The 17,205-nt window shown below is 38.1% G+C and overlaps 1 protein-coding gene across 2 annotated transcripts; it reads left to right on the top strand.

Moving 5' to 3' along the window:
- Window positions 1-380: 380 nt before the first annotated feature.
- Window positions 381-16,339, top strand: pik3ap1 (phosphoinositide-3-kinase adaptor protein 1). Of its 2 annotated transcripts, none has more exons than XM_034151972.1 (17): window positions 381-603; window positions 1,905-2,330; window positions 2,806-3,056; window positions 3,737-3,881; window positions 3,992-4,134; window positions 4,221-4,365; window positions 4,498-4,694; window positions 4,797-4,974; window positions 5,058-5,105; window positions 5,188-5,430; window positions 5,538-5,594; window positions 6,780-6,973; window positions 7,064-7,136; window positions 7,504-7,671; window positions 9,250-9,320; window positions 10,066-10,163; window positions 15,279-16,339. In XM_034151972.1, the coding sequence occupies exons 1-17, from the start codon at window positions 573-575 to the stop codon at window positions 15,394-15,396; spliced, it is 2,586 nt and encodes an 861-aa protein (XP_034007863.1). In that variant the 5' UTR covers window positions 381-572; the 3' UTR covers window positions 15,397-16,339. The 2 variants fall into 2 exon arrangements, with proteins under 2 accessions (XP_034007863.1, XP_034007864.1); XM_034151973.1 differs by having other exon boundaries at window positions 4,221-4,353.
- The last annotated feature ends 866 nt before the right edge of the window (window positions 16,340-17,205 follow it).

A 17,205-nucleotide genomic window follows, 5' to 3' on the forward strand; every position in this document is an offset into this window, starting at 1 on the left:
GTGTGTGGTGTGTGTGTGTGTGGTTGTGTGTGTGTGTGTGTGTGTGTGTGTGTGGTGTGTGTGGTGTGTGTGTGTGTGTGTGTGTGTGTGTGTGTGTGTGTGTGTGTGTGTGTGTGTGTGTGTGTGTGTGTGTGTGTGTGTGTGTGTGTGTGTGTGTGTGTGTGTGTGTGTGTGTGTGTGTGTGTGTCTCAAAGTTCAACATGGTTACTGGGTTATCAATTATTCCTTTAATTGTTAATCTTTTTTTATTTCATTTATGCCCTGTCTGAATAATCTAGTGTCTACAAATGACTAATGACAGCCGAGTGCGTGTGTAATTGCAGACATGTTGAAGGACATGACACCACTGTGCTGCATTTTCTCACTTCTTCAACTGTTTCAGGAAGTGGGGCAGTGTCACCAAAATCAGGAAACTACGTGTTGCTATTTATACAACTGAGCAAAGGGCTATAGCTGCTGAAAGCTAATGTAGTCTGCAGTTGAAGACGAGAAGCGCTACAAAAAAAGGCTTATTTGGGCAAATGATGCTTATTGTGGGGTGATTTCTTGTGGACTTTTGAGACTTCACAACCATGGAAGAACCCGTCTCAAGTTTAAAAGCAGGTAAATATGACTTATATTCCTTATATTTACTCAGTTTCAGATAGGTAAAATATACCCAGAAGAATGTTTTACATAACACTGATTAGTCTTTTAGAATATGTTATGTTTCCTTTTGAAATGATCTCATTTAACTTCATTTAACTGAACATTCATTCACAATTATTTTCTTAGCTTACATAAAAAGAGGAAGGAATCATCTTAGCCTTCCTGTACAGTAAAATAAATGCATCTGCTATGACTATTTTAGAATTTACCACTCGTTTAAGTTGCAATCATGTTTTTGGGTCCATTAAGAAACAGACGGCAAGTGTCGGTGCCCCGTCGTCTGTGGGAACTGTGATGAAGGTGAAATAGTCATGTTGGGTTTCTCTCCCAGTTAACGTTTACAGAGGTGAACTTGACCTGATTCAACACTGTAATGAGTCAAACAAAATTACTCTGACCAGTGTTGACACAGTGCAGTGTTTGCACAACTCCATGTTGGCCGGGCTCTGAAAATATCAAACAAATCGGACATTCATTCTCTAACCTTGACATTTCCCAGCCGGACAGCTGGTATGTTGTGCAGCATTTCTAGGACAAACATCGCCCGCTGCAACATGAAGAGCAACACATAATGTGACCAGTGTCGTATCATTAGTGTAATGTTTGAGCTGATTATTCATTTGGCGTGGTTGGGCCAGTTTAGGGAACTAATGATTCATATTTTCCACTGTTATGCTTCGTTTTCAAAAGGAAATGGCGGATTCTAATCATTCTAATGAATTCCTTCTTTAAAGACGCCCTATTAGGCTTATTTGGTTTCCCCTTTCTTGTAAGTGTGTTATATATAGTTTTTTTTTACATGTACAGTAAATGGTCTTCAAAGGCTAAAATCCCAAAGTCCCCTCCAGATAGAGTTTCTCTCCTACACTCTCCCCCCCCCCCACCTGAAACGCCTCCATTGTAGTTCTTTGTTTACTTCTGCGACATAGTGACATCACTTCGTAACACAGAGCAGACTGGGCTCTGGTTTCAGACAGAGGGTGAAAAGAGGTGCTGCAGCACAGGCAGTATGAGACAAATAAAGAGCTTTTTAGCCTAATTAGCCTAATATGGGCACCTGTAAGCGTCACACACAGCCTCAGCATTGAACCCATACTAGTATTAAGAGCAGTGGGCAGCTCTCAAATTACCTGTCCACACTTAATACTTGGTCCTCTATGGGACTTGAACCAGCAACCCTCCTACTGAGTTGCTCCTGCCCCTTTAATGCATGGACTATATATTCTAATCCATCTTTAATATATTCTGTTTTACAGCAAAACCTGAATCCGCTTCAGCTCATGAGCTGTTAATTCTGCACACATCTGAGGCACAGGAATGGGCGACATATTTGCATCAGATGTTAAAATCCTCAAAACAATTCCGCAAAAGATCTATCTTGCTGCATGAAATCGACCCAGCTCAGCAGATCCACGGATATGACTTTGAAAACTTCCAAAGCTGCAAGTGCATCGTGCTGCTGCTCACGGGCGCGCTCCTGGACTTGCTGTATGACCCTGAACTGCAGCTAGTGCTTCAGAGTCTGCTTCACCCTCCACACAGAGTGGTGGCGCTGCTGTGCGGCGTGACAGAGGACGATGCGCTGCTGGAGTGCTTCCAAGACTGGCCGAGATGGAGGAAACTGTACGCTGACGACGAACCTGCTGTCTACGTTTCCACCATTATGGAGTCCATCACTGACAGTACGCACAACTCCTTACACTTCCTTCTAGTTTCTTTTGAGACATCACACTTTTTGTGGTTTAGCCTAAAAGGAAATGCAATCAATTAAAGAGTTATTTCACTCAAAAAACATGTCATCCAACTTACCTGTGATTTATGCGGTAAAGTAAAGTAATAGAAAAGATGAGAATATCTAAAAAAAGGCCCTAGTTAATCTACATGAGTTTTTTTTTTATGCATAAGAAAAGAGAAATAGAAATAGTCAAACCTGTTCAGAGTTTAAACCATAAACAATTTGCTCAACTAGATTGTATTAAAGTAGGGACCGAAGCTTTGGGATGGATACCTCAAACTTTAGCATATAAAACCCAAAACTATCAGCAAAGAAAAATGTATTTTTTGTTTGTTTACCGAACAGTTGGAGTATCTCCAATATTAAAGTTGTCATAAAAGTAACTTTACATTTTTTTTATTCTAACTTTTTTTTTGTCACAGGTGGGCGAGTGGAGGCGGAACAAGAAAGTGAAAGCTTAGCTGTAGCTGCAGCCGAGTTGCACATCACAGCAACCGAGTCGCCTGAAAGTCCCAACACTGGTGAAACAGAGGAACCGGTGTCAGGAGAACAACAAAAGACTGTTCTGAAACATGAAGAAGGTGTGAGCACGGGGAATTCTACAAGTGAGGAACTTGGAACACCCACGCACCTCACCTGTCTCACAATTCAACCAAACAGAGTTCTGTGCGGGGTAAGACTGGAGCTATTCTACATTAATGCCAACTTTTCTTAATATAAGTGAGTAAGAGAGGAAATTAAAGGGTACCTACGCTCATTATAAAAATCCAATATGTTATTGCTATTATCTAAGAAAGTTAGATTGAGGTTTACATGAACAACTTTGTCCCAAAACTTGAGGGCTTAAACATTTGTGACGTCATCAAGTATAAAGTTGAAAACTGCCCTATAGACAAGGGGTTGTTAAAGGTGTTATAGATGACACTGAGATCACCAGGGGACATGTTCTGAGTATAAGGGGAGTTTTCTGTTTCACAACAGAGAACATTACAATAAAATAATGAAAAACAAAGATTCTGTGGTTCCAAAAATAAATCAGCCTATAATTAATTTCCTACGGAGCCACTCCTTACCTTTTTCTACCTGGTTTCTGCATTGACAGAGAGAGAAGCTAATGTTTACAAACATTCATTGAACTTACCCTGGCCGATACCACATTTAGATTTCTTAATGTAGGTGGTGTTGACCCTTCAAGTACAGAAAATATTTGCGTTTACATTCTGTTACTCAAGTTGATTGTATTAAAAATGTGTAGTGGAATATATACCACTCATAACAACCTTTTTTTTAGGAGATACATAAAACTAATAATGCCCTTGTTTAAAATAATAAATGTCTTTCTTGCATTTTAAGGAACGGGAGAGACTTTTCATCATTTTCACACATAAACTAGATGATGGGTCTGTACCAGAGGTGGAGTTCTCATCTGAAAATATAGCTGCAAAAAGAGTCCCGGGCACTGTGGAGAATGAATACACTATAAGTGTTTCTGCACCTGGTCAGTATCTCCAGGAGGTCATGTGACCTTAAGATGATTATTTCAGTGTTGATAGCAAGATCTAGAAACTACAATTTAAAATGACTGTATTGTTTTCTTATCCCCACTAGATATGCCTGCTGGAGTAGTGTGGCTCACCATGTACACTGACCAATCCTGTGTCAGCTTGAAGTCTGTTACATATTATACCAATATGGGAGAAGTTAGTCGGTATATTGAAAATGCCACCGATCCTGTTGACTTCATCTGCCAGGTTAGACATTATGTCACACCATAAACAGTGATGTTTAACTCATTTTAAAAGCTATCCAGATTATGTAAGTCCTTTTTTCCATCCAGGCCTTCAACTTGACAACCAATGCAACTGAAGCACTGGACGAAATGCTTACTGACTCGTTAAAATCCAGGATGCCGGCAACTAGTCTTCAGCTGTTTGGAATTAGACAGATTGAAGAAAACAACATGGCAGCATGTGAGGACAAATGTGAATATGCTGTTGTTGAAGTATAAGGAGAAGCATTTGAAAGAATATGTGACCAACATCTGCAATTCCAATGAAAACTCAGAGCTTAATCAGTCACCATACGATTATTAAAGATTGTTTTATGTCTTTCAGATCAGCGTAATGAGGAGCTTCCCACGCTGCTCCACTTTGCTGCTAGATACGGCCTGAAGAAGCTGACCACCATTCTCCTTCAGTGTCCGGGGGCTCTGCAGGCTTACAGCGTGATGAACAAGTCTGGAGACTACCCAAACACCCTGGCAGAGAAGAGCGGCTTCTCTGATCTCAGACAGTTCATGGATGAATTTGTTGTAAGTCCAGTAATGAAAGCTTATTTTTTCCCAACAATGCATTTGATCTTGTCAGGTTCTTGACTCACCTTCTGCCTGCTTCTCGTGTTCAAACAAATCTAGGAGACAGCGGACATGCTCAAGTCTCACATCGAGGACACCATCAACACAGAGGAGGCTGCAGATGTGTATGAGAAGATGTCGACCAACCCTCAAGATATCATGATGAAGTACTCGGGGGGCTCAGAGGACATATATGAGTCCATGCTGGGGATTGACCCTGATTGTGCAGAGGACCTATGTAAGATTAACGTCTTTGTATCTATTGGCTCTCACAATGACCAATACAAAATGTATGCATGCTGATGATGCTGTTATTTTCAGATGAAGTGATGAACCCAGAGGAAGCCATGCTTAGGAAGTTCTTTGAAGGTAAACATTTGAATACATATAGCATCATTTATATTATGGTGTCATGTTATAATATCTAATGTGGTTACAATGTGTACTTCAGCAAGACCACATGCCAGTGAACACCATTACAACAACGAGCACTTTAAAGGGGAGGAAGAGGAACAAGACAATCCTATTGATTTCGATCCAATTGAGGAAGAGGAGGACCCTTACAATCTATTCCCAGAGGGTATCTATGATACTGTAGATACAAATCCAGCCGTCATGAACCGTCCCCCAGCCCCCATCCCCAGAACGGAGTCTGAGAGTGATCCTGAAAAGCCTATGACTGTCATCTCAAGAGGTACTGATCAGTTTCTTTTTTGCTGTCCCCTAAAATGTTCTCTCTACACATCAGATATCATAATACATTTCTAGATGCAAAAATAGATAACTACATTTTGTTCACAGTATTTTCAGATAAAGCTACGTCCCAGTCTAGTACGATGGAAAGTGGAAATCCTGCAGGTAAAGCACAGTTCAAATGATTAAAATTAGCATTGAGATTGTTTATATAAGTCTGTTTTTCTCATCATTTATATTTCAAGTTAATAAGATCATTGCAAAACTGTTAAAAGGGGACCTATTATGCTAATTGTCAGGTTTCATATTTTTATATTGTGTGGCTCTTCTGTGACATGTCTCCTTGCTTTAATGCTCAAAAAGCTCTTTATTGTTCTCAGACTGCCTGTGCTGCAGCACCTCTTTTCACCCTCTGTCTGAAACCAGAGCCCAGTCTGCTCTGATTGGTTAGCTGGCCGGCTCTGTTGTGATTGGTCAACCGCTTAGAGATAGTAAACATTATCTATGATATCCTTACACCAGTTAAATATTGTCTGTTCATTCAGTACTTGAGTGTCTGTTTAAATTTCACTCGTGAAAACCTTAAAAACATTCAATTCCAAACTGTTGTGGAATTTAAATAAGAACATTAAAGTGCTGTAGTTAAGTACAATGTGAGGTTCTTTACTTTGCTTGTTTAAATTAAACCCACCTTTTCCAGCTGCAACTTTAAAGACATTATCGCATAATTATCTTATTATTCTGAAAGTGACCATCTTACAAAATTAGTACTTTTAAATGTGGTACTTTAATTATATTATAACTATATAATAAAATGTTGTTGTTAATATTGTTGCCCAAGTAAATGTAAAGTTGAATACTTTCTCCACCACTCTATCTAATCACCCATACTGTACATGTTAACATTCTAGTGATTGAATCATAGACTTATCGTAAACCTTTTATTTGAGTTATTGATACAAATGTTGCCCCAACAAATTTAAACATTCTAACGATTTCCAACATACAGTATATGCATTTGCTGTGCAGCTTATCTAAGAGAGGAAGGTGGCCATGTCTTATCAACACTAAGTAAGTCAATGTAATTGAGGGGAATTTCACAAGCCACTGTGTAATGCTGCAGTTATTTTGAAAGGCTAGTTGACTCATTTGTTCATTTTAACTCGGCGTATTGAACTCTCTCTTAACTCAACCAATGAGCTTACAGTAGCTTTCTACATGAAACAGTTGTACAACCGAAAGACATCCCAAAAAGCACAGTTGTATTGTATTTACCAGGCATTAAGAAAAAATGCAAAATAAACAATGTTTGTTAACTATAACTAATAACAATAATGTGCACCCATCCAGCTCGGCCTGCGGAGGACGCACCTCTTCCTGTTTACGACCCCTACGCTGGGATGAAGACGCCTGGACAGAGACAGCTGATATCCCTGCAGGAGAGGGTGAAGGTGGGGGAGATTACTGTGGATGAGGCCGTCCATGACTTCAAGACCTGGCAGTTTGACCATGAGCGGAGGTCCGGCTCCATACGCTATCAGCAGGTAGACACACTATACAATATTTAAGTCTATATGCTGTTTGGTGGTCAATAAATACATCTAACGTGTGTGTTTTTTATTATTTTTCTTAAGGAAAACCTGAAGAGATTGCGAGACAGCATCACCAGACGTCACAAAGAGAGAGAAAAGAGTGGAAAGGAGCTCGGTAGAATAATTTAACTGTTTATTATTTGAATATGAATTCTCTAAAGCAACTTTAATATGTAGTATATCTCCCAAACAAAAACACATCTATATGCTGTCTCTAAATTGGTGGCACAAGCTCCAAATAGATATGAGGACTGCAGAAGGTCTACCCATCTTCATGTAGTCTAAAAACCCACCTGATACCACTACACCATGGCCAATAAGATCTTACCAAAAATAAAATGTTGTAATGCTTTAAATTATTTGACTTACTGAAGAAAATTCTGTTTCTTACTTGAAGATAATGCAAGTAATATATCACACAGCGGATATCATACACATCCTGTAAAATATGCTAATATTAGATGTGTTTTGTCTCCTTTCAGAATATGAGATAAGTGCCCCGCTGCAGAGGAACTTATACTGGGGCTCAGGTATGGCGTTAGAGTGTTCTGTGTACGAGCCTGCACCAAGAATGGTGGGGCCCCCTCCTCCAGTGGCCCCACCTATCCAGAGAGGCAGCTGGAAGACAGGAAGCACGTCCAGCACATCCAGTAAGCTTTTATTATTTGTTTGTTTTGTTTCTGGCGCGGAACTGTTTGCATTGCTTCCATTCCTCCTTTCCTATTACAAGCATGTAAGAGGCAAATTATTATCTAAACGGATTCGAGTGATTGTTGCTTTGTGACCTGTGGGAAGTTCTGCCTCCACATGACGCACAGAAGTTATTGACACAGCCCATAATTCACTCTAAAAAAGCAATACCAATGTTATACCTACTTTAATACCTACTGTTGCAATCGTTCTTAGGAAAAGAAACTAACACAAACATTAAGCTGTTAAAGCTTTTTCTTAATGAGCTTTCTTAATGAGCTTGAATTGTCCTCTTTTCTCCTTCTCAAAAGATGTCAATACAGAATTGTTTTACCTTTGCCTACAGGAAATAGGACAGCATATCATCCCATGCGAGAGATATGAGCTTTTTGGTTTGCTTTCCTCAGATGTTCAGGCTGAGACCATGGTTGACACGCGATCTCATAACTTAGTTTCACAACACTAAACTTCCTTTTTCTGTTATATGACAGCACGACACAAAGTGTGAGGTGTAGGCCAGCAAAGTAGGGTTTAGCGACATTGCTACTTCTTCTCTGACTTTATAAAAAAACTGATAATTCCCAACATCCTGTCTCACAATATTGGGGCATTGATTGGTCATCCGTGACCAGCACCTTATTGGGCTGTTGCTCAATTGCGAGAAAAACATGGATTACTTAATAACAGACAGTCTTCCTGCTGATCAGAAACTATAACGTCTTATTAATCCAAACTAGATCAAATGGGATAAAGAACGGCAAAATCAAATCTCTAAAGAGCTTAGGGGGTTTAGTCTTGAGGAGATTCACTCTTGTTCTGTTTATTCTATACTCTTTTATTCTATTTTCTTAGATTAAAGTCATCATAAGATCAATAATCAAAGACAAAATGTGTCAGATTTTTGCTTTACCCTTGGATAAAACGTCTTTAAAATGTCCCTTCAATACTCATTCTGACCCATATTGCCTTTTTCCCATAGGTTCAATAGGAAACTGAAATATTTCACACAGGCAGTTCCCTGTTTGACAAACGTCGGTTCCTTCTAAAAGACATGCTTTTGATAAGATATGGCTGCCTCTTATCGGAGACTTAATTCATCCTTAACAGTCAGCAAAAGCTATATTGTCTCTTATTTCAAGGTTTTTTCACTACTCTATCTGTGTTGTTTTTAGGTGAGCTGGTTTACAATAGACATTTAACCGTTTTTAATTTTTGGAATGAACTGTCACCCTACTTAACTGTACTTAACATATAAATATGTTTTGAAGGCACTGATATGTTGACACAGTTTGAAATATCTTCTGAGCCTCATGATTCTGATTCCCACAGATTTATGAGTCTGTCTATTGAGTTTAATCTCGCTCTGATCGCTCATACCTCTCCCTGCTGACATGTTAGGCAACTGTAACGTCTTTGTTGTTTGATATTTGTATCCGCATTTGGTGAAGTGGTCTGCAGCATAACTCACCACAAGCTCTAACCTCGCAGAAATATGTAATCACGTGTTTTCCTTCCACATTTTTATTTTATTTTTTCAGGTACGGAGAGCAACAGACTCAGCACTCACAGCACCTTCAGCTACAGCAGCGGCACAGAGCCTGAGTTTGAGGTGAGCACGAATAGACAACAAGAACTTTTTCAGTAGACATGGAAACCACAATGTTCACACATACTTTAACAACATATAGACGGTCCATAAGGGGCTTTTATTGCTGCATTAGTGTCTAAACCAAACTGAACCTTCTCTTTCTCTTGTTGCTGCACTCGTTCCAAACAAGTAATGCACATCACACTACAATACTGCATGTGAGGTAGAAAAAGAGCATAGCATTACGTCTCTGGCTACTTCAATGCTTCAGTTCCTAAAAGACTTAAAAGTACAGATCTACTCATAGTCATATAAAGACTTTTGTTCTTGTGAAATCCTTGTAGCTTGGCACACATTGCTAAATGTTTTCTCAGAAATCACTTTTCAGAGTTTAATCAGATCTGCAAAATGTTTTCTGCGAAGGAATTTAATATCATCAAAATGTCACTGAAGCCCAGAGAGATACGTTTAAATGGCTTGTTTTGTCCAACCATCGGCTAATACCTAAAGAATTTCAGTTTGCTGTTACAATCAGTAAAGGCATGCACTAAATCCTCCCAGCTAATGAGAACTTGAGTTTGCTTTGCATTTCTGCTTGAACAATTACGTAAACCTTTTATTCACTCATTTTTGTGTTGATCCAGTAATTGATTAACTATCTAATTGTTTTATCTGTTAAGGCAAAGCACGTGGAACGTTTGGTTTGTCAGAAATGTGTTTCAGGTTTCATCACACACATTCAATTATTTTTATTTTTTTTCAAAAGGACATGGCAGATAATCCCCCTCCTCCTCTACGACCTGTGAGGTCATCTGATGCGTCCCCCCTCGCTCCACCTAGGATTCCTCCACGGGTCCCAGAGAGGTCAGTTTGAAGACCAGTGTTTGAATTTACTGATGTAACGTTTAACAATATAGTTGAATACAATTGTATTTAAACAATACAATCTCAGAAATATATTGTGGGTAGCGTACATTGCTTGTTGCAGTTTTGATAATTAATTGAATAACTAATTAAAGGTAGGGTATGCAAGTTTGAGAAACCGGCTCGAGATACACTTTTTGTTATATTCCATGGAATGCTCTTAACATCCCGATAGCAATCAATATCTTAAGTGCTTTGACAAAAAATCCATAAAAAAATGTCATCTGTGGAAGCCGTGGTACTGTAAAAAGCACGACCAATCATTTTAGCCGGCCCGGCTAAAGTAACTGGATGGCCTACCTGCCTGTCAGCCTTCCATCTGTGCACAAACTTATCTCGTGCCCTCATTGGTCATGTGCACGTTCGTGTGTGTTGGAGGAGGGGCTCTGTAAGGAAGTCTGAAGGAAGGGGCAGATTTTCTCCGGTTGTGTATTTTCAAATTCTAGCGATCTCGAGCCAGTTTCTCCATTCTTACCTACCCCACAGTACCTTTAAGAAGAATTACACCTTTCTTGGAAATCAAAATGTAAAGTTTTTCTTAATAAAAATAAAAGAGACAGGGCATTACCCTCTATTAAGAGAAAATACAATCGATAATCAATCAATTAATCAATATTCTATCATATTTGAAAGTTTGGATTTCACTTAGCTGACAGGCTTCATTTATCTACTTAATTTACGACCACACACACTCAAGTAATCAGGTTTTTTATAAAACATGTATGCACTACTAAAGACACCCCAACTACAGAATGGATAGCAGTTAATAAGAGTGTGGATGCTTTTGCGATGTAGAACAGAAACAAACAGAGCCTGATAAAGAATCTACATGCAGGGAAGAGTATGACAATGAGTGATGAAGAGGAAATGGTCAGCCACCAATGATTCACAGCTGTGTGAAAGGAAGGAAGCCAAAGTGAGAAAGTGACAAAGGCATTGATGTTCATTCTGTGTAAACCTATAAATATCTACATAAAGTAAGAACATTTTAAAAACGAAAGCACACATCAAAGTGACTCTCAAGGGGGGTTATTATAAGTGTACTGAGTTCCTGTAACTCAGAAACTCTGCAGTCTCGTGATGTTAAATGACAAAGGTCTTGTCTCTTTAAAAAAACATTGTGGGTAACATAACAGTGTGTACTGCAGCACTCCAGTTGAACATTTTATATTATGTCTATATTGTCTTTCTGTATCACGGTTGTGCATGAAGAATCGTAGTGAACCGTACGTCTGTAAACCTAAAGAAATAACTTGGATTTTTCTAAACTAAATTTAAACAGTACAAAGGTCATAATAATGAAAAGGGAAGTGAACCATCACCTACTGTACAGCATGGCAAGAAAGTTTGGGGTGCTACACATAGCATGCTGGGTGGGTGCAATTCTTGCTAATTGTTTAGCACTGGCACCTTTGGTGAGACAGTGGGTATGAACTTGTGAATTCAACTGAACCCGTATGATGGAGAGATTTCGTGGATTTAGTGTGTTTTCGTTCATTTTCTCAGATGTAAGTTACCTCCAATTTAACCAAGTTTTAAATGTTTATATTGGATACAATACAATTCAAAACTAGCATATGTTACTGCATATAAATGCAACACAGCGTGACTCAATAAAATAAGATATTTAGTGGAATTCCAGTTGTTTTACATCATTGTGCCATAGAATAATATAAAATGTTAAAATAACTTTATAAATGGTTAGTTAGACCGAAACAGAGAAAGAAAAAAAGTGAGTCTGCACTCGGTTTGGACCAAGTCGACCCAACAATCAACTAGACAATAGCAGTAGGAAGTTTGTTTCTTAGCACATTTCAGATACAGGCACAATTCAGTTTTCCTTACATAAAGAAAAGTAGAAATGTACGTCAATATAAAAGGAATAATTAAAACAAAGTACAAAGTAGTACAATTTAATAAAACAGAGACTTTTATTATACAAAGAATAACTATTAAATAAAGAAAATACAAAGTATATAAAACACAGTGAAAATAACCTTGGCTGTGTGTTTATCTTTTTTGGAACACCAAGTAGAACAAAAGGTAGCTATAACTACAGCTAAAAGTAGCCTGCAGAATTTCCCCTTCAGTAGCTGTTATCTGCAATTCAAACATTTTGATAACTCCGTTTTTTTCTACACATAACTAAATCTTGTAATGTGCACAAAGACAGGGTATCTGCATTTTTAGATATAATGTTGGTTAATGTTTCACAAAAATACAAATAACATGAAAGAGATATAAAGTTAGTGTGAGGATGTAGTAGAAACCCTCAATGACGTATATAAAAAACAAACCCAAAAGACATACAAAATGTAAAATCACCAGTACAATTTAAATATAGTGCTAAAAAACACAAATGTAATCATTTAGTATCATAAAAATAAAAGGTGGCAAAGCAGGAGTAATTTCTTTATTTACAGTATGACTACAAGAGATGTCTTTTTAAGGTTGTCCTTTAAGTACGACTGTCGTGATATCCCATCAACCTCTTAAAGAATATCTTCAAAGTAAGATATGGACTCAAGGATGACCTGAATTGAATTTGATGGTCAAATGTCAAAGGGTCAAAGTCACTGCGACATAACAAAAACATTATGGGCCTTTAAACAAGAATTGAAATGCCATTAAAGACCATTTCCAATTGCAATTGCATTTGTATGTCTCTTCTCTACATAGACACGTACACAGAGGAATTTATCAGATTTGTATTCAACAACATTTTTATAGAAACTCTCCATGAAGATGAACATTCTTAGCCTTTCTAAATGGATATACAGTATATGGATTTGTGAATTCCAAAACTAAAAGGTTCATCTTTCTAATGAGGCATTAAAAGCTTTGCAATTTTGCAACCCAATTCTTCAGTCTTATTTTGAAAAGGCTTTGTATGTTAAAGTGGACCTATCATGCTATATTTGAATAATATATTGTAGGGCCATACCTATATAAGGTATATTTATACGTTTTCTTTTTCAAAATACCAAACAGATCATGCATTTTAGCCATGCCTCATTTCGCTCTATTTTGCACTCCTCCACCCTGTCTTTACATGCGCTGCAGCTGACCACGCCCCCCTGCAAAGGAGGGGCCGAGTTACGAGTGTCGTGTTACCATGCTGTTGCCATGCCACGGCAACCTCTCATTCCCCTGATAGGTCAGCTCCTCCGTCCTGACATCAGAGAAATGTTCAAATCTGGATCAGTTTTTATCAGATCCGTTGCAGCCCCTTTTTTAGAGATTTGGGTATGGAGGAAAATAGAGAGGGTTGTGTTTTCTGACACTTGGTGAGTTCCCTGGAACACCGGGGACACATATTCATGTATAAAAGACGTACAAAAGTGCATTTTGCATGATAGGTCCCCTTTAATGAAACACTAGTTTTAAAGGCTGGATGTATGTGATCACTGCTTTTTTGATGATAATCTTAAATGGGAATTCACAGTCTACCCTCCCTTTACTGTATATCTACAGCCTAATCAGGTCAGTGACCTTACATCACTGTGTTTTTCTCGCAGGATGCCAGAAAACAAAGCACACATCAAAGTGACTCTCAAGGGGGGTTATTATAAGTGTACTGAGTTCCTGTAACTCAGAAACTCTGCAGTCTCGTGATGTTAAATGACAAAGGTCTTGTCTCTTTAAAAAAACATTGTGGGTAACATAACAGTGTGTACTGCAGCACTCCAGTTGAACATTTTATATTATGTCTATATTGTCTTTCTGTATCACGGTTGTGCATGAAGAATCGTAGTGAACCGTACGTCTGTAAACCTAAAGAAATAACTTGGATTTTTCTAAACTAAATTTAAACAGTACAAAGGTCATAATAATTAAAAGGGAAGTGAACCATCACCTACTGTACAGCATGGCAAGAAAGTTTGGGGTGCTACACATAGCATGCTGGGTGGGTGCAATTCTTGCTAATTGTTTAGCACTGGCACCTTTGGTGAGACAGTGGGTATGAACTTGTGAATTCAACTGAACCCGTATGATGGAGAGATTTCGTGGATTTAGTGTGTTTTTGTTCATTTTCTCAGATGTAAGTTACCTCCAATTTAACCAAGTTTTAAATGTTTATATTGGATACAATACAATTCAAAACTAGCATATGTTACTGCATATAAATGCAACACAGCGTGACTCAATAAAATAAGATATTTAGTGGAATTCCAGTTTTTTTACATCATTGTGCCATAGAATAATATAAAATGTTAAAATAACTTTATAAATGGTTAGTTAGACCGAAACAGAGAAAGAAAAAAAGTAAGTCTGCACTCGGTTTGGACCAAGTCGACCCAACAATCAACTAGACAATAGCAGTAGGAAGTTTGTTTCTTAGCACATTTCAGATACAGGCACAATTCAGTTTTCCTTACATAAAGAAAAGTAGAAATGTACGTCAATATAAAAGGAATAATTAAAACAAAGTACAAAGTAGTACAATTTAATAAAACAGAGACTTTTATTATACAAAGAATAACTATTAAATAAAGAAAATACAAAGTATATAAAACACAGTGAAAATAACCTTGGCCGTTGCAGCCCCTTTTTTAGAGATTTGGGTATGGAGGAAAAGAGAGAGGGTTGTGTTTTCTGACACTTGTTGAGTTCCCTGGAACACTGGGGACACATATTCATGTATAAAAGACGTACAAAAGTGCATTTTGCATGATAGGTCCCCTTTAATGAAACACTAGTTTTAAAGGCTGGATGTATGTGATCACTGCTTTTTTGATGATAATCTTAAATGGGAATTCACAGTCTACCCTCCCTTTACTGTATATCTACAGCCTCAAGGTTCAAGGTTCAAGGTCAAGGTTCTTTATTGTCAATCTGACATAGCTACAGAGTAATTATGCAGTTGAAAATCTTATGTCACAGGCTTCTCCAACAATGCAACATAATAACATAACATAATAACAATAAGAGCAAGAGCAATACAAAAATAGTAATAGTTATAAAAATGAAATAAAGTTATGATGTGGAATAGTGCAGTATGAGTCTATAGCCTAATCAGGTCAGTGACCTTACATCACTGTGTTTTTCTCGCAGGATGCCAGAAAACACGCTGCATGAGCGCTACATATCCTGCCCGACTCGAGCAGTTCCTCAAAGACCGACTCAAAGATACACAAACTCAGCACCTCCAGTACCTCGTCGCCTGCGGTGATCAACACATGTCCACTTTAGCTGGGTTTAATTTAAAGTATTTTAGGAAGGAGGAAGGAGTTAGCAAGACAGTGTGTTCCTTTGTAAACAGACATCAGGACTTAAATAGATGCCTACATGCAGAGAGACTTTTTATGTTGTGTCTTTTTTTTGCTTATATTAAATGTTGTATCAAAGTGCCTAACATCATAATTCAGCCCCCATATTGTTTCATTGTGTGCACATGTGTATTTGTGGGTGTGATTGAGTCTGTGATATTGAGTGCATATGTAAGTGTTTTTACCGAATAATTGTTTGGCTCTGGTAACCCTGGAATTTTAGTATGTTGGTGAAAAAAGGGAAATAATTGGTTTTAATTCAAATCTTAATTATGATATTTAAACATGGTTTGTAGTTGGTCTTCTGTTAACAGAGCCAGTGATGTTAATGTTGTTCAGTTCACAAGATAATTATGATATTCCTTTATGTATTATAAGCATTTAATTGAACGTTTTTTTGACATATCATTTTTATTTTACCTTAAATGATGTAATAATTATACTTCTTAAATGACTCAGGTTGGTTGGGTATCTGTATATTTCTTTCTGAAACTCGGAGAAATGATCTCAAGGAAACCAGTTTTGCTTTACATCACTCTATGTAATTTTTGTTCATAATAAATATTATAAAATTGCAATTTGTGCAATAGTGCAATTTCAGATTTGGTCACTTGATGGCGCTCCATGTTCTCTTTTTGGATGCCACTTTCTGTGTTGGTGAACATTTCTTTCAAGTTGATTGAATCCATTTAGCATGCAGCCGTTTAATGAATTTACAAATGACTTCACTGTTGTGAATATAAATGAAACCTGACATTTTAAATGCCCTCTGAAATGCTTTGGGAAAAATATAAAGTCTGAGACTGTGGTCATTTTTTTCAGAATAAAATCTTTACTGACAAACAGCATCAGAGTTAGTACGTGATTGGTTGTTAGACCAAATCCAGTGTTCATAATGAGAAATACAACATAGGCTTACTTAACTTGAGCTTATGTGATACAAATGTATTAGTCAGACTCATAAATAATATTGTCCAGATAGAATCCAGCGAAATGTTTCGGGATGGTTGTTATTAAGCACCTGTTTTGACCACAACTGGCAAATGCATTCAAGAGAAGTTTTTGATAACCATAAATCGTAATAGGCCTATTTTGGAACCCAGTCAATTATCTATATATATGCAAACATTTATATCGAATTTTATATCCACAAGATAAAACCCTGCAACTGAGGCTTTAAGCACCCTTAAAGGTCCCATATGTCATGGCCATTTCTACTGATCATAATTCCATTGTTGAGGTATACTAAAATAGATTTATATTGTGCAATTTTCCAAACTCACATTGGTTTCTCATACAGCATCTCTGTATAGTATGTGTATTCACTCTGTCCTAAACGGCTTGTTGGAGTTCCCTGTGAGCCCAGTGGCTGTCTGCGAGACAGCGAGACACAGCGAAACCCAGCCCGAAAAACACACACACCCGCAGCCTGGCTGGGAGTTTGTGTGTGTGCTCAGGCTGAGTTCCGCGGTCTCTCGCTGTCTCGCCGACCCCACACCAGTGAGCCAGCTCACACTGTCCCGCTCCTCGCAGCAGCGAGCCTCGCAACGTCCCGCCGAGTGTGTGTGTGTGAGGAAGTCCGCGGATTGGTCCAAACGTAACGGCTCTGCGGACGTAACGGCTCCGCAGATTGGTCCAAATAGTTAAGTCACTATACCCAATTATGTCATGATACCCAAGAAGTAAACAATGGAAAAAGAGAAATCTCCAAC

This window comes from Trematomus bernacchii, unplaced genomic scaffold, assembly GCF_902827165.1.
Source record: "Trematomus bernacchii unplaced genomic scaffold, fTreBer1.1, whole genome shotgun sequence".
Lineage (NCBI taxonomy): Eukaryota > Metazoa > Chordata > Actinopteri > Perciformes > Nototheniidae > Trematomus > Trematomus bernacchii.